Consider the following 27,048-nt stretch of genomic DNA (forward strand, 5'->3'; position numbering starts at 1 on the left):
GAGAAGCGTCACATTGCGGATTTGTATGAATATCATTGCGGGTATCTGTACAGATTGTTTTATGGTTTGCTGGACGGCGCTGCCAAAAATTCCTTCCCAAAACTCCAATTTATCCCTCCTGCATCGGTCTGGGTTGGTCTATAATTTGGCCGATGGTACAAGCTCGTCTCGTGCAACTGTGCACTTGATCAGACCATTGGGGTCCGACTGCGGAGCATAGACCTCCGCATCTTTGCCGGTATTCTTCAATCCGTGATGCCAGCTAAGGTCGATTTCGAAGTAGTGCTTGTTAGGCAGTGAGTAGTCGACCGTCTGAAGAAGAGGTTGAGCAGCCAGAATCTGCTCGCACATCTTGTACATCGTGTTCTGCACGCTCGGGCTCTCCTCAAGCGCGAAGAGACGGAAGGTGATCTCTCGTACTTTGCTCCATGTCTCATCGAACTTGGCGACGCTCTTCTTGACGGCCTCCAGGCTGGAGAAGGTTGACCAGTTCCAGTTGGCATCCACTGACGTGCTGAGGATACGGTCATAGACTTCGGGGAGTGTTGTGAAGTCGTTGCGGACAAACGAGTGGAATTGTGAGCCCGTGCTCTTCAGGACCAGCAAGTCGGAGATGCCGGACTTGACCTCAATGCCCTTGCCCTCGATGACATCTGCTTGCACCAGTCTCTTCTCGTTGCCGTCGCGGAAAAATGAGTGAGGATGTGGTTTGCCGTCTATGGTCATGCGCGTCCACCTGTGTTGCATGACGCTGATGTGGGCCGTGTGAATGTGTTTGTAGGTTTGGATGAAGTGGGTGCCCAGAATGGAGGCGAAGAGCTCGGGAGGGTGGACGGGATTCTGCTTCGCCATGATGTAGGTAGTGTTCTTCATTGTATCGGTTGCGACCACGACGCTGTTGTCGGCTTTGGTGTACCTATGTACCTCGTGTCAGCGGAGCTCAGATTATCAATGAATAGTATGACTCACGATACATCTATCTCGCCCTCCAACAACACACAGACAGTCATCTCGTAGACTGTGTGTGTCTTGGTGGCTTCATCTCTCTCGACCTTGTACACGCGGATGTTGTCCTTGCCATAGCGAGCTGCTGCGAGTCGAGGCATCCTGGATATGTGTGTCTGGACTGATGCTACAGTGGCTGTTGATGCTTCCGTGATTCGCAGTAAGCTTGCTCGTTTTGTGTAAATAGATGCCTATGCTCGCCGTCTACAGTACTGGTGACAGCGTTATCTTTATAAGACAATGGCATCGACTTTCTTATCGGAGGGGCAACGCGGTGAAGAGCAAAATTGAACGACGCAAGTCACCAATTGCACGAGCGTACATCGCCCAAGGTCTGATAAATTGTTGATCACAGATTCCTTGAACGCAAATGATTGGTGTACCGAGCTTGAAGCTCGCTCATCATTGGGATGTCGTACAATCCCCAGCCTGACGGAGCTCGCCGAGACGCGCCGGATATGCACACTGGAGCTCGGCTGCAGATGCGACGCTGAGCAAACCGATCTCGAATCTCACCTGACGGTCTCAGCAGCGGAAAACCGCGTCAGGGACTCGTCGTTGTGCATTTATATCTCAGCACTGCGTTGATATGGCACAACGCGTGGATTAATCTGTTCTGCTGGGTTCTGGCTATGACGTAGCGGTGAGGTGGGGTCTTCGAGGCTTTTGGCAGATTCAGGTCTTTCTTGCTCATGCTGAGCCGGAAGAACGACAAGATGATATGGCCGAAGAAGAGAAAGTTCCTGATCATAGATGAGTGTTGACGGAAAACTCAACCATGTTACCCAAGGGTGCTCTGCAGGGGTGCGTTCTAGATCTGCACAGCATCAGAGTCCTTACAAGGTGAAGGCACTGGTGCCCCTGGCGCGCCCCTGCGAGTACGAGTACCACAAAAGTGCCACAGTGACAGTACGGACCACAGTACCTTAGCTAGATCGGGTGCGGGGAAAGCCTCCCTAACGTTAACGGGTCAAGGCCGAATCTGACTCGGCTGCGTTGGTGTGGCTGAACGATTTGGCTTTACACTCCAGACCCAGACGCATAAAACGATCCGAATTGGGCTGCGTAGAATGGTACACCAAACACCCTACACGCACGTCAGGCATTCCTCACATCTTCAGTACGACGCTTCGGTCATCACGAGTCAACGCGACGGACCATAACAGATCTCTCTGCTGCAACGACCCGCGCGACAGCAGCCCTTCCCGTACAAAGCAGTTGACGAAGACCACAGGTACTGTGTACGTCGAACTGCCGCTTCCCAGAGGTCATGAGGAACACATCACCAATTTTACACCTCCTATAAACCGATAGACCCGTTTTGCTTATACCTCTTTCTCCCTCGTTCCTTTCCCGGTCGAACCGGTCAATTCCTATGGGTGTTCTTCGCGCTGCGATCGGTCGACAACCCGCCCATTAGAGGGACGATACCCTTCATGGCTCGATGGCCTCTTCCGACCAAGCGTCAGGCTACTCGGTGACACCCACTCAAGGACGCTTCAACATTCGACACACCTCTAGGAAGAGCGATGACTACTCCGCGTTCCCACGCCCTTCGGTCAAAGATGGCCGCTCATTATCTGGAGGAAGCGCGCAGTATGGTCAGAAAGCCTTTATCCCCTCCCTCACGCCGACCAACCCTCCCGGAAGTTTCAGCACCGACTTGAAAAGCGCCATGCAGTCGGGAAGAACGACGCCTCAGACAGAAGTTGCCGGTGTAACCTTCTCGCGGCTGCCCCCACCATACAAGGACGGGGATGGGCAGATTACATCCGAGCAGCGACAGGCTGCAGTGCGTGACAAGATTGCGAAGGAAATGAAGATCAAGTTGGGGACTGAGAACATGCTTGAAGCGCTCCTCAGCAAGAACAACAAGCAGACAAAAGAACAGCGGCAGCGGGTGGAGATGGAGCTGGGCTCTTCCAACAGGAAACTGGCTGAGTTGAAGCAAGAACTCGACCAGGAAATCATGCGGTCCCAGACTCCCACAACTCCTCCGCAAACCAGGCTCTCCAGCTATTTTCGAGGCAGTCCATTGAAAACCCCTCCACTTGGCCAGAACCAGGAGCAGATGCTAGGGGAATCTATCGACAGCGAATCGCCCACCGTGGTCTTAACTGAGACGCTTCAGCAGCTTGAGGCCGGCGGAATGCCCCCGGACTATTACATTGAGCGCGCAAACACTCTTGTTGATCTCCTGAAGCGCAATCCGGGCTTGAAGTATGACCTTGCCTGGAAAGACTTTAGTGAGCGTGTGCAAATGATGTTGCTCAGCGAGAGTTCAGATGTCATAGCCGCAGGCTACAGAGTGACTCGCCATGCCATCGCCGATCGGAAGTCACTTCAGACCATTCGAACCCTCCACACCGACGAACTCGTCATTTTGTCCATGGTCAAGAAAACCAATGCCTTATTGGAACGAGAGCAAGCTGTCAAATTTGTACGAGCGTTCTTGGACGTCAAAGATGGTGTTTACGAGATATCCCGCGCCGTGGTCCGAAGCATAGTTGCCGTTGCCGAAGCTGCTGATGACCGACTGAAGGACATTTGCCTGTTGACATTGGCAGAGCTTTTCACAAAGCATACAGAACTTGTCGTTTCAGCGAACGGCATGAGCACGCTCACCGAGGCGCTCGCAGACGGCACCTTCCCTGCCCCAGAAGGACTGGTGGCTAGCTTCCTCCACATCCTTGATCACCCTCAGCAACGCAAGTATCTGCACACTGGCCGAGAGTTTGAAGCAATGTTTGCGCCCTTCACTGACCCGTTACTGCTCAATGGCAATGAGGAGAAGCTCAAAACTTGTGCTCAGGCAATTGCTGCCATGCTCAAGACTTGGCCTGGCTTCCTCCTCCTTGCTATGAATGGTGCTTCACCTCTTCGGTCTCTGATAGATTCATTGGTCTACCCCATCACCCAGTCGCGGGATATCGTTTTGGAACTCTTCTTTGACATTCTCCGTATCAAGCCGCCTTCTTGGTCAAGCTCATATCTCGCAGGCAGGAGACTCACCACCTACGGAAGGGTTAACACCTTACCGACCGAGCAGCCTTCCCAACGCCAATTAGTGGAATACAATGCAGAAGGCAGGTTTGATTTGACTTGCCACTTCTCCGCCTTTCTGTTGGCTGCCCTATTGAGGGCTGGTCTAATTCCTGCTCTGGTAGATTTGATCAAGTTTGAAGAGGATCTGGCATTGAAGAGGAAGACGACGCTCCTCCTCACCGAAGTGCTAAAACTTGCTCACCACACCTTACCCCAGGCTATGAGCTCCAGCGTTCAGGTTCTGGGCGCCCTTGTGCCTAACGCGCCAGATTACGGCTCTGAAAAATCAGCTATACACCTGAGCATGATATATCAGATTGACAGCATCAACCGCGCGATCAACAAAACTTCTGCCTCAGCGTTCGGGCGAGTCGAACATGTTGATGAATTGGCAGTGGGGCCACAGACCAACGAGAGATCCAAATACACCGCTTTGATGGACGGCGACCAATTCCGGCAAGCCATGGCCGACAGTCAGGTAACGGGTCACTCGCAGTACATAAAATGGAAATGGGAAATAATCCAAGGCCTGGTCGAAGGTCCGCTGACAGTCCCCAAGAGGTTGGAAGAAGCGATCAGATCGCCGAAGTTTATGAAGAGGCTCGTGGGATTCTTTCGTCCTTTCAAATACAGGTTTTCCACCATCAGGAACACCAGGCCTAACCAACGCTATATTCGCACAGGTTGTGCGTTGATGAGAACGTTGACCCAAACTTCAGTGGGATTACAGTATCTCGCTGAGAACAAGCTGTTACGGCAAATTGGCGAGTGCCTTGCACAGGTTGACCCACGCAGCGGGATCACTTCGTCGAATCCATTGTTTGAGCGTCATAACATGGCTGAGACTTTAAGCGGAGGTTATTTTGCCATGCTCGGTGCCTTGAGCCACTCTGCCGAAGGGATGCGACTCATGGAACAGTGGCACATGATGGATATTTTCTACCATCTCGTCGAGCTAAGAGATCGTGATGACCTGATTCGAGCACTTCTTGGAAACATGGACTACACCCTCGACACACATCTGCGGGTCATCCTTTCCAAAGCTCTGACGTCTGGAGTCAAAGACATCCGCCTCTTCGCCACTAAGCTCCTTCGGAGGTATGCTGTTGGGCGGGTCCAGTATTCGTCTGGATTGCAAGACCGCTCGAGCTCTCACTGGGCCGTCCGACTGGTGCTCACACAACTGTACGACCCTGACGTCGAAGTCTGTGAGGTTGCAGTCAAGATTTTAGAAGAGGCTTGCAATCAACGTAGCCATTTAGAGTATGTGGTCAAGTGCCGGCCATCGCTCGATCATTTGGGCGAGCTAGGAGCGCCTCTTCTCTTACGGTTCCTGTCCACCTCTGTCGGCTACCGATATCTCAATGGGCTCGACTATATCACTCAGGAAATGGACGATTGGTTCTTGGGTCGCAACGATGCGTATGTTGCCTTGGTCGAGGCTTCCATCCTGCGAGCCTATATGGACGGTAACACCCAAAAGGTGCAGTTCAACGACGAAGCTGTTGTTGAGCTACATGAAATTGGGATCGCGCCTCCGCACTTCTACCGCGAACTCGCGAGGACCGAGGAAGGATGCAGATTGCTGAAGCAGTCTGGCCACTTCTACGAGTTTTCATCTACCATTCGAGATTTCCGGCTCGACGAGGAGGATCCGGAAGTGCTGACGAAAGTGAAAGGGTGCATGTGGGCCGTAGGCAATATCGGCTCGATGGACCTGGGCGCGCCGTTCCTAGAAGAGGCCAACGTGGTCAGTACCATTGTGAGGATTGCAGATGGGGCGGAAGTCATGTCGATGCGCGGCACGGCTTGTTTCGTCCTCGGTCTAATATCACGAACACTTCACGGATTCGAAATGCTTGCGGAGAGCGGGTGGGACACGACGTTAGACTCGCGAGGACGGTCACTTGGTCTGTGTTTACCGCGGAATCTGGAAACTTTGTGCTTGGTAAGTCTGGACTCTGGTGATCGGGAAGTTCCCACGCTGACTGTACAGAAATCAATTGGGTCGTCGACTGTCCCGCAATCGCCTTCGGCCCAGGACGACGCTCAATACAAAGCCGCTACAACCGACGACAACCCGGTCAGAGCCAAAATACTCAAGTCCATTGTCGAAATGGGCAACTCAGTGATGTACAAAAAGGCCGCTGGCGATCTCCACACCCTCAAGACTAAACAGCCCAGTCACTTTGGCGACACTGAGGTGTTTCGAAAGACGCTGGTGATCTTGGAGAGCCATCATTATCGCCTGCAAGCCCGCCACTTCATACTGAACTTGTTCAACAAGGGTTTAATGCGGAAGATTATTTTCGACGAAGAGATGGGTGACTCCCCCGGGTCAGATACGGGGTAGGGCCAAGTCGGAGAGGCAAAGCGCACGTGGAAGCATGACGAACACAGGGATCACATGATCCTTGTGAATTCGGTCGCATCGTCTGAGGCTCGGGCCCACCTGGATTAAAGTCTGTGAAGTGGTACTGTGGTACTGTGTACGAGTAGGCCGACGCATTATCTGGGCGTCGGGTCTGGAGCGGCCGCAATAGGGCGGCGGATACACAGTGGGTGTTATGTCGCCATCTGCCAGAATCATGAATTGGCTATGGTTTCTGCTCGGCGCTTGTGGAGCATTCTCTTGAGGGACCGTCTGGTTGCTCGTCTGTTATCGGTAGCAGGTTGCAGTCGTTGCAGTGGCTGCGGCTGCAAACCTTCTCGTACCAAGTACTCGTGTCGTTCAAGTGGAGAATGCCGGCGTGGGAAGCGCGTGGAGCATTCAACAACCCACCACCTGCAATACTGTACAAAGGACTTCGTAGGTCGGCTGCTCCGGGAAGAATGCGAGTTAGGACCCAGTACTGTGGTACTTGTGGTACTCGTGCTCCGTCTCGCTGGGTGGGTTATCATGTGCACATGTGCCACGCTAATTACCTCGTACGAGGGATCGATGATGGCATCGACTCGATGCTGCAATGTGCGTCGCCAAGCATTTCCCTGCTGGAGCATGGAGGCGAGGAGGGTCACTGCGGGTCTGTTCAGCTGCTCGTCAGGGTCCGCATGCTGCAACCGACTCCTTTTTTCGTGCTGTAGTACACTCGTGCCCGTTATTTTCGATCCCTTCGTCAAGTCCAGATCCCGACATCCCCTCGATATTGCGCCCGCATCTCGCTTTGCTGTGGCGAACAACGTCTCACAGTTTGCAGCCGTCCACCATGGCCAATCAATCCTCTTTCCTCGCGAGGACGCTGATGGATCTTTCTGTTCGGCCCATGACTCGTCCTGCTCGTCACGCAATTAGCCATGCCCACGGTTTTATCTTTCCACCAGCCGGGCACCACAGTCGCCGCCGCGCTGGTTCTGCTGGCCTCGGTTCCAGGCACATATGCGGATCATTACTTGGGTCTTCGAATGGGCGTGCATTTACCGCAAGCTTCCTTACCACTTACTGAAGTCTGTTGAAGTCTACGACGTCGTTGATCTCTCGATTTGGCGGCCGTGTTCATGCACCTTGCCTGATTTACCCTTACATTTCACTGCCATCGTTCCTCAAATCCGCCTTCGCTGGTGGATTTTCTACGGTTTTTGTTCTCACGATATATTCGACTGTGCTGACTTCGCGCATGTCTGACCGTCTTCGCCTCGAACACCCGTCAAACGTGCTGAATGCGGCACAATATCGCAACAAGCATCCCACATATCGGTTACTGGAGCAGGTCGAAATCTTCCACCAACACCAGTCTCGGACACAAAGGGCATTTTGTAAAGATTAGAACATAGGAGGCCGGAGGGCAGTGGGGCTATACATATGGACTCGACTTGGCGTCGGCTTTGACTGTTCCTGGTACATAGAAGGGGACCATCTTGAGCCACCCCGCAACAAGCCTTCAGCAGTTGCGCAGATGAGTGATGGAACACGGTCGGCGACGACGACCCAGCAGGGACTCGATGCCCATCAGCAGGCCCGAGATGTCGTCAAGTTGTTCCAGTGTGAGCACTGTTCATATCCGCTCCGTGAGCCTATGACCTTGCCGTGTGGGAATACACTATGTCGCCCTTGCCTTCCGCCGCTCTACAAGCGAGAGAACATCACGTACCCCGTGGTCGAGGGACGATCAGAGGCCTTCTTATGTCCTTTTGAGCCCTGTGGGTCGGAGCATTCGGTCGGGGACTGCGCGACGGATGTGACACTCAATAAGATAGGGGATATTGTGAAGACTTTCATCTCCAGCTGCAAGTCAAAGACCCCGGAACTCTCGCTCCTGCTGGAAGAGAAGTTGAATTGGCCACGAATGGTGGAAAATACGGTCGAAGTCATGCCGCGGTCACGTGTACTGCACGGAGGACGTATCGCGTCGACCTTTGCCATGGCAGATATGGGCGAGTTGGACTTCCACTCCAGCGTAGCATATACGCCTATCGAAAGAGGAGTCTCGGACGCCATCCAAGCCGTCGATGTGAATGTCCTGGAGAATCTGAAAGCGGCCATACGGCCGGAACTCGAATGTCAGGTCTGTTATCAGGTCATGCTGGATCCATCGACGACCTCATGTGGGCACACATTCTGTCGAAGGTGCCTTTCGCGGGCGATGGACCACTCGAATCACTGTCCGATGTGCCGTCGTGTGCTGCCACTGGCGCACACACAGGAGACAGAGTCCAGCAACGGGAGGGTGACAGACCTCATCCAGAATCTATTTCCCGATTTATTGACAGTACGAAAAGACCTTGCGGCACAAGAAGACATGATTGATGAGGAGACGAATTTACCGCTTTTCCCCTGCACGTTGGCATATCCTCGGATGCCTACGTTCTTGCACATTTTTGAGCCAAGATACAGGTTAATGATTAGACGCGTGCTGGAGAATGGCACGCGCAAGTTTGGCATGTTATCATACAAATCTCAGCGCGAATATCAACCAGGTGGCCCGCATTGGCAGGAGTATGGGACAGTCTTGTTCATCGACCGTGTGGAAATCTTGCCTGACGGTCGAAGCCTCCTGGAAACAAGGGGGTTATACAAATTTCGAGTTGTGGAAACAGCGGTGGTCGATGGGTATCTCACTGGGCGGGTACAGCGTGTGGATGATATTAGCATCCATGAGGAAGAAGCAATTGAAGCGCAGGAGACCAGTGTAGCTACGCCGCTGGAGGACGATGAACTTGGTCGAATCCAGCGATTACCCACCCAACAACTTCTGGCATACGGGCTCGATTTCATTCGACAGGCGCAAGGGAGGTCGGCGCGCTGGCTGCATCAACGTGTGCTTGCCGCCTACGGCCAACCACCAGAGGATGCGGCTACTTTCCCGTATTGGCTCGCGAGTGTCCTCCCAATCGCCGAGACCGAAAAGTACACGCTATTGCCAGCCACGAGCGTGAGAGAACGGCTCAAGGTTACCGCCGAGTGGATCCACCAACTCGAGCAAGCACGATGGTAAGCCACTGTTTCTTCCTCCTTTCCTCAAGTGGGCCCCGCCTCGCCTGACATGGTTTGTGCTTGAAGTGAGTACGAAGCGGAGCTGGCGAAGAAATCTCGAGAAGAGCAGGTCCGCCACGGACGGACCACACCTGCGCCAGCTCCACAAAATCCCGTCACCGAGAACCAAGTCAACATGCAGCAAGCTTCAGCGGTTTCAGCTGGATCAGGAGAGGCACTCTCTGCTGCAGTCCGCGAAGTCGATGTGCATGAGAGTGAAACATCAGAGGCCGAACCTGCCCATGGTTCAATCTCGTGAGACTGAGACCTCGTATGCGAAGCTTATGAGACGTCAACTTTTGGCGACCGTGCTACATCATAAACCAAGCAGGTGCAGGAGCGGGCAGTATGAGGAGGCGATGCCTATGCACCAATGACATCGGCTACCAGCGACCAGATGAGGCGACGGGTCTGCACTGTCAAGGAGAATGAAACTGACTTTTACCAACCTGTGCAGGCACCAATCTTCTTCCTGCATTGTCTTATGACTAGCCGGTTTTACGAGCATATTGGCGATTGCCCTATTCTTGTGCATACCTTTCTTCCACGAGCCGATGATTAGACGCATTATCCTCATGAGCGACGGCAAGCGCATGGTTGAACTTGTGGGTGGCATTTCCAAGGCGTTGATGTTGACGGGATGTGCGATTTTGATCGGCCTGAGGGTCATGATACCCATTTTTGATTTGGCAGCAGTGGTCCCGCTCGGAGGGCGGGAAAGACTTTAGGATGAGGTGTAGGTAGAGACCTGGTTGGTGACAGTGTGGTCCCATGCGAAAGTAGAGGATGTACCGGAACTTTACCCCTTTGTCTGCGCTGGCCCATTCTGCAACTCGAGCCAGAGTAGACAAGTGTCATTGCTAGACGTTCATCTTGTTGTCCAAGCGGCTCGGCTCACGAGGCTGAACTCGGAAGGCTACGTTCACGAGGCTGAAACTTGTTGAGACGGTATCGACTGCAACCAATGGCACAGGATCCCCAGGGTATTTATGCTATGATGTCATTTGAACTTGGACTCCGTTCTCACTCAGTGCTCACCTGGTTCTCACCTGCTTCTCCATCCAAGCTTGAAGACTCGTATTGGAAGAGCGCAGCTGCTGGTATAGCTTATCGTGCAACTGACTCGAACTTCTTCTGTGGAAGCGGCAACATGAAACTACCCCGGCCTCCATCAACCCATTTCGTGATTGCGTGTGTCGGCCGAGACGTTCAAGCTACTGCTCGATCAAGCTATCCATCGCGCCAAACACCATTCATACAGCCGTTCAGCACGTCTCCCTCTCTCTCGCAAAAGAATCGCATCTTCTCCCCGTTCCGCACCCCGCCTCAATTCCATGATGCCCTCCGCCTCATATCCGCCAACAACACGCTACTTTTGACACTCTTTACCACGTCAACATGCACCCCGTGCCGCACGATAACCCCCTTACTCACCTCGCTCGTCGAGACGCGCCCTCCCTCCCCGGAGGACAAGTACGCGCACCTCGCGTTTGCAGAGCTCGAGCTCGACTCGCCCGACATGAGTAATGGCAAGATGCTCGACCTTGGGGTGGAATACGGAGTCACCAGCATGCCGACGCTGATCGGATTTGGTGGCAGAAGAGCGGAAAGAGTCACGGACCGGATGGTCGACACGAGGATGTTAAGCAATGAAGGGGCTATGGCGAGGTGGCTCGACGAGCAGATGAAGAAGGGCGATCCGTTCCCTGGTCAAGGGGGTGCTGGAGGGTTCTTGAGCAAGATATTCGGATCGTGATGGCCAATGGATAGGAACAAATATGGGCGAGGAGATTGGGGAAGGCCTCAATATACAGGGCGCGGCCAGCCACCGGCCACGCGACCATCTTCACTGAGTCGATGAACGACAAAGTAGCAGGGCGACCTAGCGATCGAGCCTTGGGCGTCCCTGTTGCTGGTTCGTCAACAAGGGTATTGTTCCTTGCACAACTTCAGATCGATGCAAGCAGCAGTATTCCTTCCACGATGACACATCGGGTTCCATTCCGAATGGCGGCTCAGCTCATTCGCCTCCGACTTCTGTCCTGAACTTTGGTACTTTCTACCCCGTCTTTTGGACGGGTCCTTGGATGAGCACCGGCTCCAGCCCCATCTGCCAACAATACAGAATGGCAAACAGAGATGGAGAGTTGTCGCGGTCACGCCGCAGTTGCAACCGACACTGCAGTCGCAATCGACAAGTTGTTCAGCACGCCACTGCAGGTTCTTGGATTTGCTGCGGACCTTCAAGAGTTCAAAACAAGGTCCTTGTCATCGAGCTTGTGCAAAGTCCCGGAGCCGGATATCAGCCTATGTATCCGACACGGCTTGGATCCCTGGACTATGGAAGTCTTGCACGTTACCAGACCGATGTCGACAACGACTTTCCATACATGTCAGGAGGAAATGATGCAAGCCTGGCTGGATGGAAACCTGACATCTAAGCTAGTCTATCTCACCTGTCGAGATGTCTATAACTGCGTCTGCACGCGAGCTTCGATGGAAAATCTCTGTTCTTCCTATCATGTGGTTCCCACCCCTCGCCCTCGAAGGACCCAATCTGACCCATTCAGCGAGGCTGTTAGTACTCAATTGCCGTTGCTGCGGCTGCCACCATCCTAGTGCTTTTCAAGAAGGTCTCTAACAGAGGCATGCTCTCGCTTGGCTCAATCACCCCGGACCTCGTCGTCAAGGGTGCTCCTCTTGCCTTGGTTGCGGTTGCCGCCACCCCATCGTTGTCCGGCGGGTCCAAAGAGGTAGCCTTGCTGTCAGCCGATATCTGATACGTCCGCCTTTCCATAATATTCGCCGCTGTCGTCCCCCAGCGGAAAGCGCAGGTTGCTCTGACGTCCGCTCGAGCTCAGAGGCTGGACATACCTTTGTCACTATCATGCCACAACTCATCTCTTTTGGCCTTCATGCTTGCTGTCCGTTATTAGCTTGATGTCGTCGCCTTGTCTCGGGCCACGATCGGGCCGGGTATTGCTATTGATGGCTTTCCGGTAGTGACAATGTCAGAGCGACGGCATCCACGTCGAGAATGACAGGGGCCGCACAACGAGTCCTATTGACACGAGGCTAGGGCTGGAATGCAGGTGTTGCTACTGTACCTTGCACGATAATGTCATGTAATTATCTCCATTCTGTTAGCCCCAGCACGCCGTAACCTCAACACATTCCCTGGTGGTCATGGAAGGCGCATACTAGAAGAAGGTTATGTAGTTAGACCTTTCCGCGGTGCTGCTGTCTAGGCCATACTCTGCACCAGTGCTCCGTCTGGAGTAGTTATCAAAGATCGGCGGCCGCAAGGGCGGACATAGACAGACGTACGTTAGAATGATTAGCATGTGGAAGAACTCGGACCTCTAACTAGCTGCACTGGCCATTGGCTTGATCACGACGCCCCAGGGCGGAGTACCTCGTACTGCTTTGGCGACGTTCCCCACGAGGTCGAGAGCCAGGCCAGTCAAATACTCCATAATTACTTGGTCAGTCAGCACGACTGCTGTTCCAATTCTCAAAGCAATAACCCCTACCCAGTCCTAAGACCGCCCCACTGCACGGCGAGGGTACGTACATCATCTGCTGGCCCACGGCCCGTCTGAGAACAGAGAACAGCAGCAACGACGTATCCTCTAGACTCGGCCCGGTGTCGGCGCTTACGCTGACCGTCCGTACTGTATCTGATCAGGGACTTTCATGATTCGGAAAACTCTGCGCCGCACGGACTCGACTCTTACGTATATGAGTGACAGGCGCGGAGCTGCTGCGAGCGGGGAACGTCCTGGACAGACCAGCGGCGGCTGAGGGTTGAAGACCGGAACGCCCGCGGGTCGGATCTTTTAAACCTCGCCAATACCTCTCTCGTGACAGGAGCGTCGCGGTTCTTTTGTATCTTCCAGTCCAGTGAGCAAATGGGAACATACGGACCGGACATGGCAGCCCAAACGACAGACTCGACGCAAACACCGCCGTCGGAAGAACGGTGGGATGAACTAAGCCGCGACGTGAAGGCACAGTTGTTACAGGAGATGGGCGATGAAAGTTGGTACTTGATCATTGTGAGTCCCCCAGACCAGCACTCGGCGTTTCCCCCACGTGTAACCATTTTGTGCTGTCACCATCGAGTGGCGTACGTCTGGAGTGTCCGAGGGGAAGAGTGCACGATCTAGTCACGGCATGCATGCATGATAGGCATGTGCGGGATGGAGTACGCGGGAGAACGGTATCGGGATCAGTAGCCTCGTCAGGCCAGCCTCGCCGGCCACTCTTTCGGCCGCCATATATCAACGAAACAAACCCATTTAACATTTCTCACGTCATCCTAGGCAACGGTCGTCACCGTCTCCAACCGACCACGCCTCTTAGCCGAGTTCTGGAGCTACCTCACGACTCACGACGCCTCATTTGCGGCCTCAGAGACACAATCCCGCCTCTCCGACCGATTCTGCGACCTACTCCTCAAGCAGATCACATTGATCGGCGCGCCTCGAGTGCTCAGCGCACTGATCCCTCTTGCGAACGTGCAGACGGACGGCAAGGGGGTGGAAGAAAGGGGCGAGCTGGACCTCGAACAATGGTAGGTCCTTTAAGCAGATCAACGGTTTGTCCCCACGGACACGATACTTTATCGTGTCGTGTCGGGTCACGTCAACGACGTCTTTCATTTCCGGCTTCGCACCCCGTCCCTTCCGCTCTGACCCGCCTGAACCAGGTCCAACACGACGTTTCCCGCCCTGCACGCCCGGGGCATCGAGACGATAACCTCCGTGTACGGCAACCTGTGGCAAAACATCTTCAGGTCCTTCGGGCCACATCGTCCACAAATCGGCCTCCACGAGCTCACGATAGTGTACGGCCTGTACCTCGCTGATTTCACGCACCTGACCCCGCTGGAGACCGAGCTGGTGGCCTTCACGAGCATCATCTGTCAGGGACTCAGGGGACCGGCGCTCTGGCACGTACGCGGATTAGGCAGACTGCTCGGGGCGAGAGGGCATGATGATGAGAACGACAAGATGAGACGGATCAAGGACGTGGTCAGGGGAGTCAAGGTCGCGGTGGCGACCGTCGTGGAGTTCTGCGGGCAGGAAATGGTGAGGCGGAGTGGGTTGGACGCGAGTGATGGACAGCAGGGGTGGCCGAATGTCGGAGATGTGGTGAGAGAGCTCGGAGGCTGGGGCGGCGACGAGTAGGGAGGTTGCGAGTAAAATGCCTCTGGGTCGAGGGTAGGCCTGGTAGAGAAATAGCCCTTCGCTGGGGGCAGAGATCTTCCACATATAACTCCCGTACAATGACCACTGAGGCTCACTGGCCCTCCAACTCTGTCACGGGACTCGACAGACCACTCCAGACGGCAAGTCCACCATCTTCACAAGCTCGATCAAGCCACAGGAAACCCTTGAGGAGACGTCTCAGCTGGGACCATGAAGAGATGCCGCCCTCAGCGGCCGCATATGCATTTAATCTCTCCGAGAAGAATCGTGTCCTCGTCCGGTCCGCCGCTGCTGGACAGGCCATGGCGCCGATCATGCAAACCCAAATCAGAAACGGACGCCCTACATCTGGGTGATCCACATCCAAGATATGCAGCGACGCCATGAGCCGACCCAGCAGAATCTCCACGGGCTCTCGGTTGGGCAACGGGTAGATGACACAATGCGTGAAAATCAAAGCCGTCGTCCAGCAGAGTTGTTCTCCGAGCGAGTGGCCGACAAACGTGTAAGCCAACAAGCGATGCTCAATCCTATCTCGAAGGGCCGATAGGTCTCGTAACAGTAATGTGCAGGGGTCCTGCGCTGTTGATCCCGGTCCCGGCTCCATCTGACCCTGCATTGTTTGCACGCAGGTGCAAAAGACACGTATGTTGGAGAGGATGTCCAAGAGGGACGCGTAGGGAGAAAGTGAGGCCCGCGGGAGTGCTTGGACGAACTTGTCGCGTACGTCTTTCTCAATGCTCCCCCTCGACGCAGCGACTTCCTTGCTCACCAGACGCCAGCGACTCGACGGGATGTCCATCCACGGCCGACTCAGGGTCTTTGCACTTTCCAGAATGTCAAACTGGTACAGCGCCTCGGCGAAGCCTGGGGTCTCGATCCCCGCGTCGGCCAGGCCACCCCGTGACCGCACCATCTGCTGCATGGCCCGGCAGTGCATGTGGTCGCTTTGATGTTGGCCCCAGAGGTTGAGGAATTGCAGGCCAAGAGGGAAGGGCGGGTCAAAGAGGCCGAACGTGCCTGGGAGGGGAGTGATGCTGGTGCTCTGACTCTGCTTGGCCAGAGACATGACTGCGAAGAAGAGTTCGTCGCAGGAGCCGACCTGGCTCCCCAATTGTTGGGGCAATGCGTCAGTGGAAGACGCGTTGATGTTGATGCCGAGCAGCACTTGTTTGATCACGGCGTTGGCGTGTCGGAGTCGGATAGTTGTGTAATCCCGACCCGTCAGATATTCGAGGTCCAGGCACGTGGCAAGGATGACGGAGTGGCGCAGCATGGGGACCTCGAGCATGCGTCTGGACCAAAGGTCGCTGAGGGCCCGAGAGGCGGCCGAGCGGTTTGAGAGGGCCCAGTGCGACGAGTTGTATGGTTTGGGCCATAATTTGTCTCTAGCTGCGGTCGAATGCGTGGTGTCAGCGTGGACGGGTTGTAGGAGGTACGGCTCCAGATCATACCGAAGAATAAAATGTCCCATTCGAGAGCACTGAGGGAGCCGCCCTGGTAGAGCGGATAAGTCGGACTGGCTCTCCAGACACTGGGCCCGGCTGCTCGCTTCGAAGGAGCGACTTTGTCCGCATATGCGCCGTGGCTGGGCAGAATTGATGCCAATTGTGCGTGAAGCTTCCGTGTTCCTTAGGCCGGGTCAATACGTGAAGCGAAAATGGGTCAGTGCCTTAGCAGCTCGACGTACGGCGTGCTCGCTGATTAATGCGGTTTTGGAGCTGTTTTCGTTTCTTCGGGTCCGACAGTCCTGTCCAGTCTTCTTCCCTGTTCTCGAATTTGGACCATAGCGTGGGTCCCTCCATGCCGCCGAGAGATGTTAGTTGTCGGTGTACATGTGTATGGTAAAGGTGGGAGGCATGGTGACAAGAGCGAGAAGACAATGAGCCGTGCCTAATAGTCTATCTGAATGGGTTAGGCCCCCTGGCCTGAACCGACGCAGCCAATTGGAGGTGGGAGCGACCTGACAGGGGTGTCAGCCGGCGGCATCAGTTCACAGCCTTGCATAGTCTCGGCGGGGGCTTTCGAACCCAAAGGCTGACGCCTTCACGGCGACTCGATACAAGGCCATGTTCCACGGACGGGACGGACAAACTTGCTGGTTGATTTCAAAGCACCGTCTTTAGGAATAGTGTTGCCGGCCGAGAAATGGAGCACACCAGCCTCACGGTAGGGAGGTGGTACGGAGTATATATTGACGACACCCTCGAGGAATAGAGTCCAGAGAGCAGAAGCCACAAAGCAGAGTCCAGCACAAAAGTCCAGAAGCAGAGTCCACGCACTCTCCACGATCAAACACGGTCGAAAATGACTTCTTCAAATCCATCCTCTCTTGCGGGCAAAACAGCCCTCATCACCGGCGGTAGTCGAGGCATCGGCGCCGCCATCGCCTTCCAGTTTGCGAAAAAGGGCATCACAGGCATCGCGGTGACATACGCCAACAGTCCCGAAGCCGCCGAAGAAGTGCTTGCCACCTGTCGCGAGCTAGGCGTGCGAAAGACCGTGGCAGTGCACGCGGACCTCCTGGACGCTGAAATCGGCCCCAACGTGATCCCGAAGGTGCTCGCCGGCCTGGAGACCAAGACGCTGGATATCGTCGTGAACAATGCGATTGTTGTCGACTTCGCCCTGATGCAGCCCTTTGAAGGCATCACGCTCGACGCGTTCTCGAAAGCCATACAGGGCTCTGTCTTTGGCCTCATCAGTATCGTCCAGGCTGCCCTGCCCCATCTGCCTGCACGGGGCGGCCGAGTCATCAATATATCCAGCATTCGGTCCAAAACAGCCAATACCGATCCCATGATGATCTATGGCGCCTCCAAGGCAGCGGTGGACAGCATCACGAGGTCCCTCGCTCTGACGTACGGAATCAAGACCGGGGCCACATTCAACTCGGTCAGCGTCGGAGGAACACTGACCGATGCGTTGAAGAACGTTATCCAGCAGGTTGGCCCGGCTTTGGAGCAACAGATCGTTGCCGATTTTACGACTGAGAAGCGCATGGGGTTGCCGGAGGATATTGCTTTCGTGGTTGGATTCCTCGCTAGTGAGGAAGCCCGTTGGATCAACGGGAGTTGTGTAGCGGCGAACGGTGGTAACAGGGATTTGCTTGCGCTCCAGGGATGAAGGGAATCAGTAGGGGTGAGTCTTTGTACGGCAAACTTGCAAATGGTTATATGCACCGCATATGTCCTGGTAACTCACATGTCCAGTACATCGTGGCGTGGTCGCACTGGTGAAAGAGACATGACAGAGATCATGTACCAGCTTTGAAAATGATGGTCAGCAGAATGAATGCATTCGCAAGAACGGCCCTCACAATCTCAGAATGTGCCACAAGCATCGCCAGATCGCAGGCTGGTTGACTTTATGGCTGCAGCAAAGCCGGTAGATACAAGGCAGGACAGCCAGAAACGTGAAACGCTTCAACTCAACCACTACTTATTAGCATGACGACCAGCAATATCGAGTGCATCCGCTGGGTAAGGTCCCACCACCAGTGCTTTTTGTACAAAATCACACAAGATACTCGATCTGCTCAACTGGTCACCCATGCGCGCCGTGGTACCTAGGGCTTCTGGGAGTGGCTCTGGCCTCTGGCGGCAGAACTGAACCGATGGCGACGGCAGTGTGTATTGCAAGGTTCGGATTCTGCATGGAGCGCCCTCACTGGGGCCAGAGTAGCTGGTTCGTGAAATTCAACGCAGCTATGACCTCCAGCCTTTGATCAACGCCCCGAAGAATCGGGCGTTGTTGCTTGTTAGTTCTCAAGCTGCCAGTCCTCGCTTCTCAGATTCGGAGAAGAAAATGAGCATGCGCCACAGCTTGCGAACAAGCACTTCGGCTTCTTCGTCCAGAGCCTATTGTATCACCGGTTAGCAATGTTCCGCACTTCATGTATACACTGCGCAAGGACATGTGTACTTACCCCTTCCAGCTGTCCCACGAGATCTTGCGGCTTTCCTCTCGTGGTCAGAGCGTTGACAACCACGTCCACGAGCATCTGCTCCTGGACACCGAGATATTCGACGATCTTCTTCTCGACGAATGGCTTCAATCGTTCCTCGATGACGCTCTCGTCCACAAACTCCCACTTGACGTCCCAAGCCCACAGTCCTGCTTTGTCGTTGGGGATATCCGCAGCGAGCTGTCGAGCCGCCTGAGCACGTTCTTCTTCAGACATCCCTGCGCTTGTGGAAGCATCGTACTGGATGGGTATCAATGTCCTACGAGCGCCAGACATGGACTCTTCTTCCTCGTCCTCAAGCAAACCTTCCACTTCTGCAACTGTGCGCTTGGTCGCCTGGGATGCATTCTGTGCTGCAGCCTTCTGTGCCGCAGCCGCTCCCAAGGATAATTTGAAGCGCGCAGGCTCGCGGCGTTGTTCTCGAGAATCATCCTCCTCGCGTTCTTGCTGGCGACTGAGCATCTCTGCCTCCTGCCTGGAGAAAAAGTCATCGGCCATCGCACCAGCCTTTTGCTGTTGATGGAGTTCACGGGCTCGCTCGCGCTGCTCCGCCGCACGATCGGCATCGTCATTAGCGTTTTCGTGTTGGCGGAAGCTCGCACGATTGCGGATCCAATTACTGCGGTCGGCGTAGTATTCCTCGACTTTGCGGGCTGCCTCGAGATCGTCATTCCAATCGTGCAGCCGCTTTCGCATCGTCGCCTTTTCTTCATTGCTGCGCGACGCTTCGTCCTTGTCGCGGGTTTTCTCTCGCTCCACAGCTGCTGTTCTTGATCTTTCCCGGTTTAGCCATCGCCGTTCTTGATCCAGAAATTGCTTTTCCAGCTCCGCATCCTTCTTCTCCTTGCGTCGCCGCTCAAGCTCTTCGTCGCTCGCGTCGGTGTCGTCGTCTTCAAAAGCAGAAGCGCCGCTGACTGCTGTTCCATTCACGAATGTTACACCCTTTTGATAATCTCGGGGAATTTGGACCCCGAAGCCTTTGGGACCGGCTGGTGCTCCTCTAGGCCCAGATGGTATTCCATTCGTGCCGGCTGGCCCCGCAGGCGCTGAGGGCGGTGGTGAAGCCAAACGATTGTGGCGCTCGCCATTTAACATGCGATTGCGCTCCTGCAGCTCCATCTCCTCTTCTCTCTTCAGCCGCTCCAGGTCACGGCGATTGCTACGGTCGCGAAATGCTGCAATTTCCTTTGCCACGGTCTCCCGCATTTCTGCTGGTATGTCGGATAACTCGTCGTCGATCGCAATTGGAATGGTAACCACCTCGCCATTAGCGCCGACTTTGGTCCCATCAGCCATGTGAATATCGCCTTCGCGGTCAATGTTTGACAAGTCATCCTTCTGTGCCGGCACCGAAGGGTTGCGCTGGGCATTTAGAACCGCGTCTAGTGCCTCTCGAGCATGATCGAGCCGCATCTGCGCCGCATCGGTATCCTTTCCTCCCTGCGATTCCTCCCACTGTTGGATATAGGTCAACGAATTGTCGTCTGCGACGATCTGTAGCCGTGTTAGTAAATGTCACTGTTCTTGCTGCATATCATTTTTGGCGTACCAGCAGTTTCGACATTTCGACTTGAGGCTCCTCTTCTGACTTTGCTTCGTCTAGAGCCTGCCGTTTGACTGGAACCTCAACATCCCTTAGTACTTCTATGGCAGTACTGAGGCTTTCGGGGTCTTCGTACTCTGCGAAACCAAACTTGCAAGGCTTGCCATCAGCATCCGTAGCGCGGATCCATCTCCGCAGACTTCCTGCGGCATTCAGGATTCTCTCGATTCCTTCATCGCCCCCAGCACCCTCGGTGATGCCGCCCACGAAGATGGTCTTGATGATTTCTTCCTTGGTTTGCGGCTGTATCTGTGTGATTCTGTCTCTCTCCCCTCGAAAATCTGACCGGTCTCCCCCACCCAGTCCTGGCCTTCTCCCGCCTCTTTCGCGGTCCTCGCGTCCGCCGCGATCATCCGATTTCGGTGGGCCAGACGTGCCTAAACGTATGACTGGGGCGGAGAAGTTGATGTTCGGCATATTGGGCGGGGGTTGGAAGCTGGGTGGAAAGCCAGGTCTTCCTGGTTGATGAGCCTCTTGCTGTTGTATCCCGGGCGGAGCGCCCATGCCTGGAGCTGCCATACCAGGAGGTGGTCCCATTCCTGGCGGCGCTCCGGGGAAGCCGCCATAGTCTCCTGGTGCGCCATATTGTCCTGGCGCTTGATAAGGTGGATTGTACATTCTGGGGGAGACGTGAGGGTTTCTCAAGAGGTAAAGGGAAGATCAGTGTTAGTCGAGTAACGGTCAGCTGCCAATCCTCGCCATAGAGTCAAGCATAGAGGACGAGTGCATGAGTAGAGAAGCACGACGGTCTTTTGCAGAAGCGATCGTGCCCCGGTCACATCATCGCTACTTTTCGACCATCAAGCACGCGCATAGAAAAGTGATTAAATTGAAAGGAGCGCGGCATCGGAACAAGCATTCATCCGCTCCGAGCCCTGGCACCCAACGGATCAGCCGCGTACCTTGTACGAGGTACCTCGTACCATTCTCACGGAATCGTTCGTCAACAACAATGCGAACCACATTGGCATGTGTGCCGTGTTCCCAATGGGGTACGGAAAGCGTCTTCTGGATGTAACCAGCTGGTGAGGAGGTATTATTGACTTGCGCATAACACGCGGAATGCATGATCTTCACAAAGGCGAAAACCGACGATCCGGCCACAGCATGCTCTCTCAGATGTTTCTTCTCCACCATCACGCTCTTCGATGTGGACTAGAGGGTAGGTGACTTGGAGGAAGATCAAACCCACTATGGACCATATTAAGGCCGCATTGACTTCGCTGCATCACTCCAGCAGCAGACAATCCCCAGGTCGCGACTTAGGGCTGACTAGGTATTATGCGCTCATACACAAGACAAATGGAGGGTCGACTTGCTTCTTCTCTGGGTCATAAGCAAAATCAGCAGAGCCCAGACAAGACCGACGGTGCATCTCTGTCAACCAGATCAACGTGGCTGAACGTTACTCTTCCCCAAATGTCCGATGATGGACGCGTGAGACTGGGTCGAGTGAAATCTACAAGAACACCAACAGGTTCGGAGAAGGATGAAGCTAGGCCGCCCGTCGCTTGACAGGGATGAAATCAGAAGGCTTGATACACATCAGGAGCTGGCACCGCCACCTGTACCCATCTCTAAAACGAATGGGACGAAACATTCAACTCATATCCATTAAGTACCTCAAGCCCAGAAATCTAAACAAGGCTGGCAAACAGGGCTACTGAGTACAGGAGCAGGGTGATGGACATGAACCATATGCTACGATGTAGGCACCGTTCCCGACAATAATGTATGCATGGTAGTCTAGGTGAAGTCTTGCACGGGGAACGCGGCCTGACAAGGCTATTCATCGGACTGTGATCGTCGCTAATTGTACAGTTGTGGTCAAAAACAGACTTTGGATTCTGAATATCGTCGGACCTGTCAACACCACCCTGTCGTGTAGCTTTTAGGCCGTCCACATCTGATGTGATCTGGTGGGCAAGGAGGAGGGAAGGTTGCGGTCAAATTTGGATGGATGTTAGGTGGTTATACTCAGTATTAGTCAGACCGTTGAAGAACCAGGAACAGTACTCCGTATCAAATGGGGCAAGCCGCATGGCGCTTAACATCAACCAGAGTCAGGACAAATTTTGTGTTGGAGAAAGCCAAAGAGCAGATCACGCTGGCAGAGCAGTCCCAATCTCAACGGCGCAGCCGAAAGGCGAAGTCTACAATGTACCACAGGCACAAACGGCACATCTGACGAGTCGAGGTGCTTCTTCGCCCTTTTCTGGGGTAAAGTTCCCCTGGATCTCATACAAAAGGTACCCGTTCCATGATAGAATGGCTGCCAACACGGTGAATGCTGCAGGGTGGCATCTGGCAGCATAAGCATTGACCTGTTGACAGCCTAGCGCCAACCAGTGGTGCCTTATGGTGTCGCTTGAGGGGTGCGAGATTGAATTTATGCGAGCAGGGAGCCTTCTGAAACCGGACTACGTAGGGAGTATACTGTACAAGTGGTACTGTTTAGGTGAATTGCCCTGGTGGTGCTGGCAAAATTTTCCACGCTCGTGTGCGCACAGTAACTCGTACTATTCGTCGCCCCTTCTGGAAACGGCGGTCCACCAGCTGACAGTCCACAGGCTAGGATTAGCCTTGACGAGCCCGAACAAGCCGCCTAAAGCCACCCATCTACTACGGGTTTAGGCCTACAGCAGCCGAGACCCTCCCCCACAGCTCGGCAGCTCCCTGAAGTTTCGGTCAGTAGCTGGTCTCGAGCAGCACCATCGAAAGGCTATCAGAAAGTTAGATGTTACAACGTCATTATTTCTTTGTTCGGTGGGATGGAATGGTGGTAGGTCCGCTGTGCAGGCCTCTCCATCGTCCGGGATGAAGCGTGAAGGTGTCCAGGGTGTCTTGATGGGTCAGCATCCGAGATGGAGATCCTTTGTAGATCCGTTGCAGACGCCAGAAGACGAGCTGCGCGTACCTCGTATTGGTTGGTGGGCAGTGTCCTCGTGAGATGCGGTGCTCTTCTAGGCACGCCAAAGGCAGCCTAGGGAGGCTTAGCCGCCTAACTACTGTGTAAGGCGCATTACTGTGGTACGTGGTAACCTCTACATCTGCTAGGGCTGCTCGAGCCACCTTTCAGGGCTTCTCCGGGCGGCCATGGGGGCCACTCTTTTAGCACAGTGCGCCAAGGTGGGGTTGCATTCGAGGCGCGAGAAAGGCCGATGGGCTCCCCGCTTTCATGCTTTAGAGCCCAACCACCAAATACATCCGGCTTCCTCGACCTCCTCCCCCCCTGCGACCCGCAATGCCGTTGCACAAAAGCAGCTGCATCGTAGAGACAGTGCCGGTTCTGGAGCCATCGTGGGACCCATCTTTTCCCGCTAATCAGAGTTCGTGGCAGTCTGGGGAGCATGGTGCCATGCCATTCGTCGTTTGGCCTTCCCCGAGTCGCACAACGCACCCCTTCTCGCAACAGTGCGAATCCTGTAGGTGTGGGAGAGGCTGTTGGTGGAGTTGGCCCAGTGTGGCCTGGGTCTCGATTTGTGCAACTCCGCTTCTTGAGGATGCGACGACCTCACGTCCACTTCACCCTTCGCCGTCGCTCTCGAAGATAGACTCTGTATTTTCACCACCATGGCTGCCGTTCTTCCTCAGCGCGCGGCTCTTGCCGACGCCACGGCCGCTGGGTACTCCAAGACTTCACGCCGACAGTATCAAGCATGTGATCAGTGTCGAAAGAGTAGAAGAGCATGCGACGCTGGCACGTTGAGAGTGGCCAACTTCCCATTTCGCGAAGAAGAACAACCGGAACCATCGGCTGCAACGTGCGAGGCGTGCTCTAACTGTGCCCGAACAAGCAAGCGATGCACCTTTCTCTGGCTCAGCAAGCTCTCTTTGCAAGGCCTGCCAAAGGGCGTCAAGAGGAAACTGGAATCGACAGGCCTGCCGAACCTCGTTGCCGAGCCAGCAACAGTCTCGAACTACCAGACTTCATCATATCAGGGCGACTATCTAATTTCAGATCCATCGACGCTACCGCAGCTGTTGCCGGCAACTCATTCATTTGAATCTCCCCAGAATGGATTACCCAAGTACCATATTTCGCCGATATATGCAAGCCCGGAGCAGACCATCCACTACCCCTCCACCTCTCCCGAAGCGCGCCACTCAATAGATTCTAATTCCCATCAAGTCGCACCTTCTGTTGCAACGGTGTCGGTCGACAGCAGGGCCACTTCCATTCAGTCTGTCCCAGATGCCGCCTTCCTGCCACCTCGTTTACCAGCTGAGACCACGAACCACATCCAATGGAGTCCGCCCGATCTTGGTCGTCATGACACAACATCTACCTCTTCGGCATCGAATTCCATCGAGTCCATAAATGCCATTTCGAAAATCGAGCCTTCGTCCAGCTTGACTTCTATCGGCTCCGACCCTGGCGGCGAAGACGGTGTCACGCCCGCCTACTGCTCGAAACGGGTCAAAAGTCGAAGCCTACCCAAAGAATATTATGACACTCTAGTCGCACATCAAGCCTCCGCAAATCTATTTCCACGCAAACAGCCGAACATGGCTGCAGTGTCGCCAAACTTTGGGCGGCAGAACTCGACAGTGCTCTCGAATCGTCAAGTCCATTTCATCGACACCGCGATGAAGAAGATGATAGCAACTGGACTGCTACAAATATACCATGACAGCTTCGAGAACTCTCTGTCATGTTGGGTGACGGAGCGGAATTGTCCTTACGAGATCGAGCTCAAAGGCCTCAGTCCCAACACTAACCCGGCATCAATGGCAGAAGAAGCCGCAATCCGTTTAGGCGACAACAGGATCTTGTCGCGGGTCTCTCGTCTGGACGCGGCCTTTGCTCGCTTGAGAGATCGAGAGTTGTCGGTCGTAGAGAACCGGACCGCCACCAATGCCCTGAATGCAGCCATCATGGCTTTTGCGAGCCAGTGGTCCCACAGCTCCCACAACGCATTCTGGAGAAGCAGGGAAGGCATGTCTCAGATGAGGGCTTGCCAGGTTCAGTCGCACGGTTTCTTCTCACAGTCCGAATGGGCAAACAATGAAAGACAGATCCAGAAGCTACTCTGGCACGATGCTCGCACCGCGATCCAAGCCAGTGCTGAAATCGACTCGTTTAAAGTCATCCTAGCATACATGATCTTTGCGCTAACACAACGGCCGATGGATGCGAAACCTAAGACGACCCTGGAGACGCAGACCTCACCGACCGACAATGCGGCGGATAGTCGCACCGGTTTCGAGGACCCTTCGACGTGCGACAGTACTGAACCCCGCGCCGATCCTGCCATGGAAACCATCGTAGACCAAGAGTGGAACCCATTTTATGCAAGCGAACCCGAGGCATTGGCCTCTCCACCCATCTATCTCGAGACGGCAGTGCGGAACCTATTCTCATGGAGGCGCAAGATCGAACGTTATCGTCGGCTACGATCGAAGAACAAAGGTGCGCATGGGCATGGCTCTATGGGACCTCTTGCGGTCAAGGATCATCAGACATTTAATCTGCTGTTTTGGCTTGGTGTCATGTGTGACACGACGTCGTCAGCCATCAGCAAGCGGCCATTGGTCATCTCAGATGAAGACTGTGCCATGATCCAGGAAAGTGTTGATTCTACAGGTGAGGAAGCGGAGGCCGAGGAGAACCATTGCCGGTCTTTGGAAACAGATCAGCCGGATGACTCTGGCAGCCTGTGGGGCAATTATCTCTTGAAATTTACATGCGTGCCAGACGGTTGCCCGCAGCTCCGATGGCCGTGTAGCTTCGACCAGGCCGCGGCGGTGCTTCAAGAAGCCATTCCGGTGAAAGTGCTGATGTTCCGCAAGGTTGCCGCCCTCCAAACGCTGGCTTATCGAAGGTCCTCACCACATCAGCTCGAGAGATGCATCAAAGAGGCACTGGACGTTTACTCGCATTGGAACAAGCTGTACGGACGGTTCATGATTGACTGTAACGACCAGCACAACATCCTGCCACCGCACGTAAAATCATGGTACGTCATCCTTGATGGGCACTGGCATTACGGTTGCTTGTTGCTTGCGGAGACAATTTTGCAAGTCGACAAGGAGGGAAAGACGCTGGAACCACAACGGAACCTGCGAGCGACTTGCCAGCTTCTCAGGGAGCTGCGACAAAGCAACGCGGTCGCAATCGCCAAGATCGCACAGGCCTCACTTTCTGAACATATACCTTCGGTTCCCGATAATGCCGAATTTCACTTTGCGACGAACAGCAGCGCTATTTTGACAGAACCATGGACAGATATACTCGTTCGCGCATTGGGCAGCGCATGTAAGATATTCATGGACTGGTTATCAGCCTGGTACAATTCGGCCGATACGAACCACGTGTGGGTACACACGACAAACAGCTACGAGAATCTGTATAGCCAGGCGGAGGCATGCATCCAGGCGATGACGCTCCTTGGTCGCAAGTCGGACGCGGCTAAATGTACGGCAGAAGCGTTTCGGACACGATTAAGTCGCGTCACTTTCTACAGGCGGGCATCCGCTGGGACAGACGCCGACAAATAGCCGCCTGAGACTTCATTACGAAGAAATGCCCAATAGTGATGCTGGGGATCAATCTGGTCTCGTTGTGCTATGAGATGGTTCATTGGGAACCCGCCGAGAGGACAAGCCAAAGTTTGATACCCCGTGTAAATCTTGTGGCCGGGATTTTTCTGATACGATATTGCTCGATGAACATATTCCTTCTCGGATACCAGGCTTCTTGATTTCCTGCCTCTTGGGTACACAATTACCTGCAACAAAGTCC

At 54.4% G+C, this 27,048-nt stretch overlaps 9 protein-coding genes across 9 annotated transcripts; 6 read left to right on the top strand and 3 right to left on the bottom strand.

Moving 5' to 3' along the window:
* Window positions 1–138: 138 nt before the first annotated feature.
* On the bottom strand, window positions 139–1,106 carry A1O7_05640 (uricase; the record flags this gene model as incomplete). Its single annotated transcript, XM_007759648.1, has 2 exons — window positions 139–916; window positions 970–1,106. 2 exons carry the CDS (start codon window positions 1,104–1,106, stop codon window positions 139–141), a joined length of 915 nt encoding a protein of 304 aa, XP_007757838.1.
* A 1,343-nt stretch (window positions 1,107–2,449) lies between these two features.
* Window positions 2,450–6,403, top strand: A1O7_05641 (uncharacterized protein; the record flags this gene model as incomplete). Its single annotated transcript, XM_007759649.1, has 1 exon — window positions 2,450–6,403. The coding sequence occupies one exon, from the start codon at window positions 2,450–2,452 to the stop codon at window positions 6,401–6,403; it is 3,954 nt and encodes a 1,317-aa protein (XP_007757839.1).
* Window positions 6,404–7,943: 1,540 nt separating this feature from the next.
* Window positions 7,944–9,482, top strand: A1O7_05642 (uncharacterized protein; the record flags this gene model as incomplete). The annotated part of the gene is made up of 1 exon (XM_007759650.1): window positions 7,944–9,482. The coding sequence occupies one exon, from the start codon at window positions 7,944–7,946 to the stop codon at window positions 9,480–9,482; it is 1,539 nt and encodes a 512-aa protein (XP_007757840.1).
* A 1,188-nt stretch (window positions 9,483–10,670) lies between these two features.
* On the top strand, window positions 10,671–11,276 carry A1O7_05643 (uncharacterized protein; the record flags this gene model as incomplete). Its single annotated transcript, XM_007759651.1, has 1 exon — window positions 10,671–11,276. One exon carries the CDS (start codon window positions 10,671–10,673, stop codon window positions 11,274–11,276), a length of 606 nt encoding a protein of 201 aa, XP_007757841.1.
* A 2,176-nt stretch (window positions 11,277–13,452) lies between these two features.
* Window positions 13,453–14,712, top strand: A1O7_05644 (uncharacterized protein; the record flags this gene model as incomplete). Its single annotated transcript, XM_007759652.1, has 3 exons — window positions 13,453–13,578; window positions 13,846–14,096; window positions 14,232–14,712. The coding sequence occupies 3 exons, from the start codon at window positions 13,453–13,455 to the stop codon at window positions 14,710–14,712; spliced, it is 858 nt and encodes a 285-aa protein (XP_007757842.1).
* Window positions 14,713–14,824: 112 nt separating this feature from the next.
* Window positions 14,825–16,538, bottom strand: A1O7_05645 (uncharacterized protein; the record flags this gene model as incomplete). Its single annotated transcript, XM_007759653.1, has 3 exons — window positions 14,825–16,125; window positions 16,188–16,364; window positions 16,424–16,538. 3 exons carry the CDS (start codon window positions 16,536–16,538, stop codon window positions 14,825–14,827), a joined length of 1,593 nt encoding a protein of 530 aa, XP_007757843.1.
* Window positions 16,539–17,040: 502 nt separating this feature from the next.
* On the top strand, window positions 17,041–17,859 carry A1O7_05646 (uncharacterized protein; the record flags this gene model as incomplete). Its single annotated transcript, XM_007759654.1, has 1 exon — window positions 17,041–17,859. The coding sequence occupies one exon, from the start codon at window positions 17,041–17,043 to the stop codon at window positions 17,857–17,859; it is 819 nt and encodes a 272-aa protein (XP_007757844.1).
* Window positions 17,860–18,500: 641 nt separating this feature from the next.
* Window positions 18,501–20,921, bottom strand: A1O7_05647 (uncharacterized protein; the record flags this gene model as incomplete). Its single annotated transcript, XM_007759655.1, has 3 exons — window positions 18,501–18,593; window positions 18,662–20,194; window positions 20,250–20,921. The coding sequence occupies 3 exons, from the start codon at window positions 20,919–20,921 to the stop codon at window positions 18,501–18,503; spliced, it is 2,298 nt and encodes a 765-aa protein (XP_007757845.1).
* Window positions 20,922–23,876: 2,955 nt separating this feature from the next.
* On the top strand, window positions 23,877–26,804 carry A1O7_05648 (uncharacterized protein; the record flags this gene model as incomplete). Its single annotated transcript, XM_007759656.1, has 1 exon — window positions 23,877–26,804. The coding sequence occupies one exon, from the start codon at window positions 23,877–23,879 to the stop codon at window positions 26,802–26,804; it is 2,928 nt and encodes a 975-aa protein (XP_007757846.1).
* Between the last annotated feature and the right edge of the window lie 244 nt (window positions 26,805–27,048).

This window comes from Cladophialophora yegresii (genome assembly GCF_000585515.1).
Source record: "Cladophialophora yegresii CBS 114405 chromosome Unknown aczIN-supercont1.4, whole genome shotgun sequence".
Taxonomy (NCBI): Eukaryota; Fungi; Ascomycota; class Eurotiomycetes; order Chaetothyriales; family Herpotrichiellaceae; genus Cladophialophora; species Cladophialophora yegresii.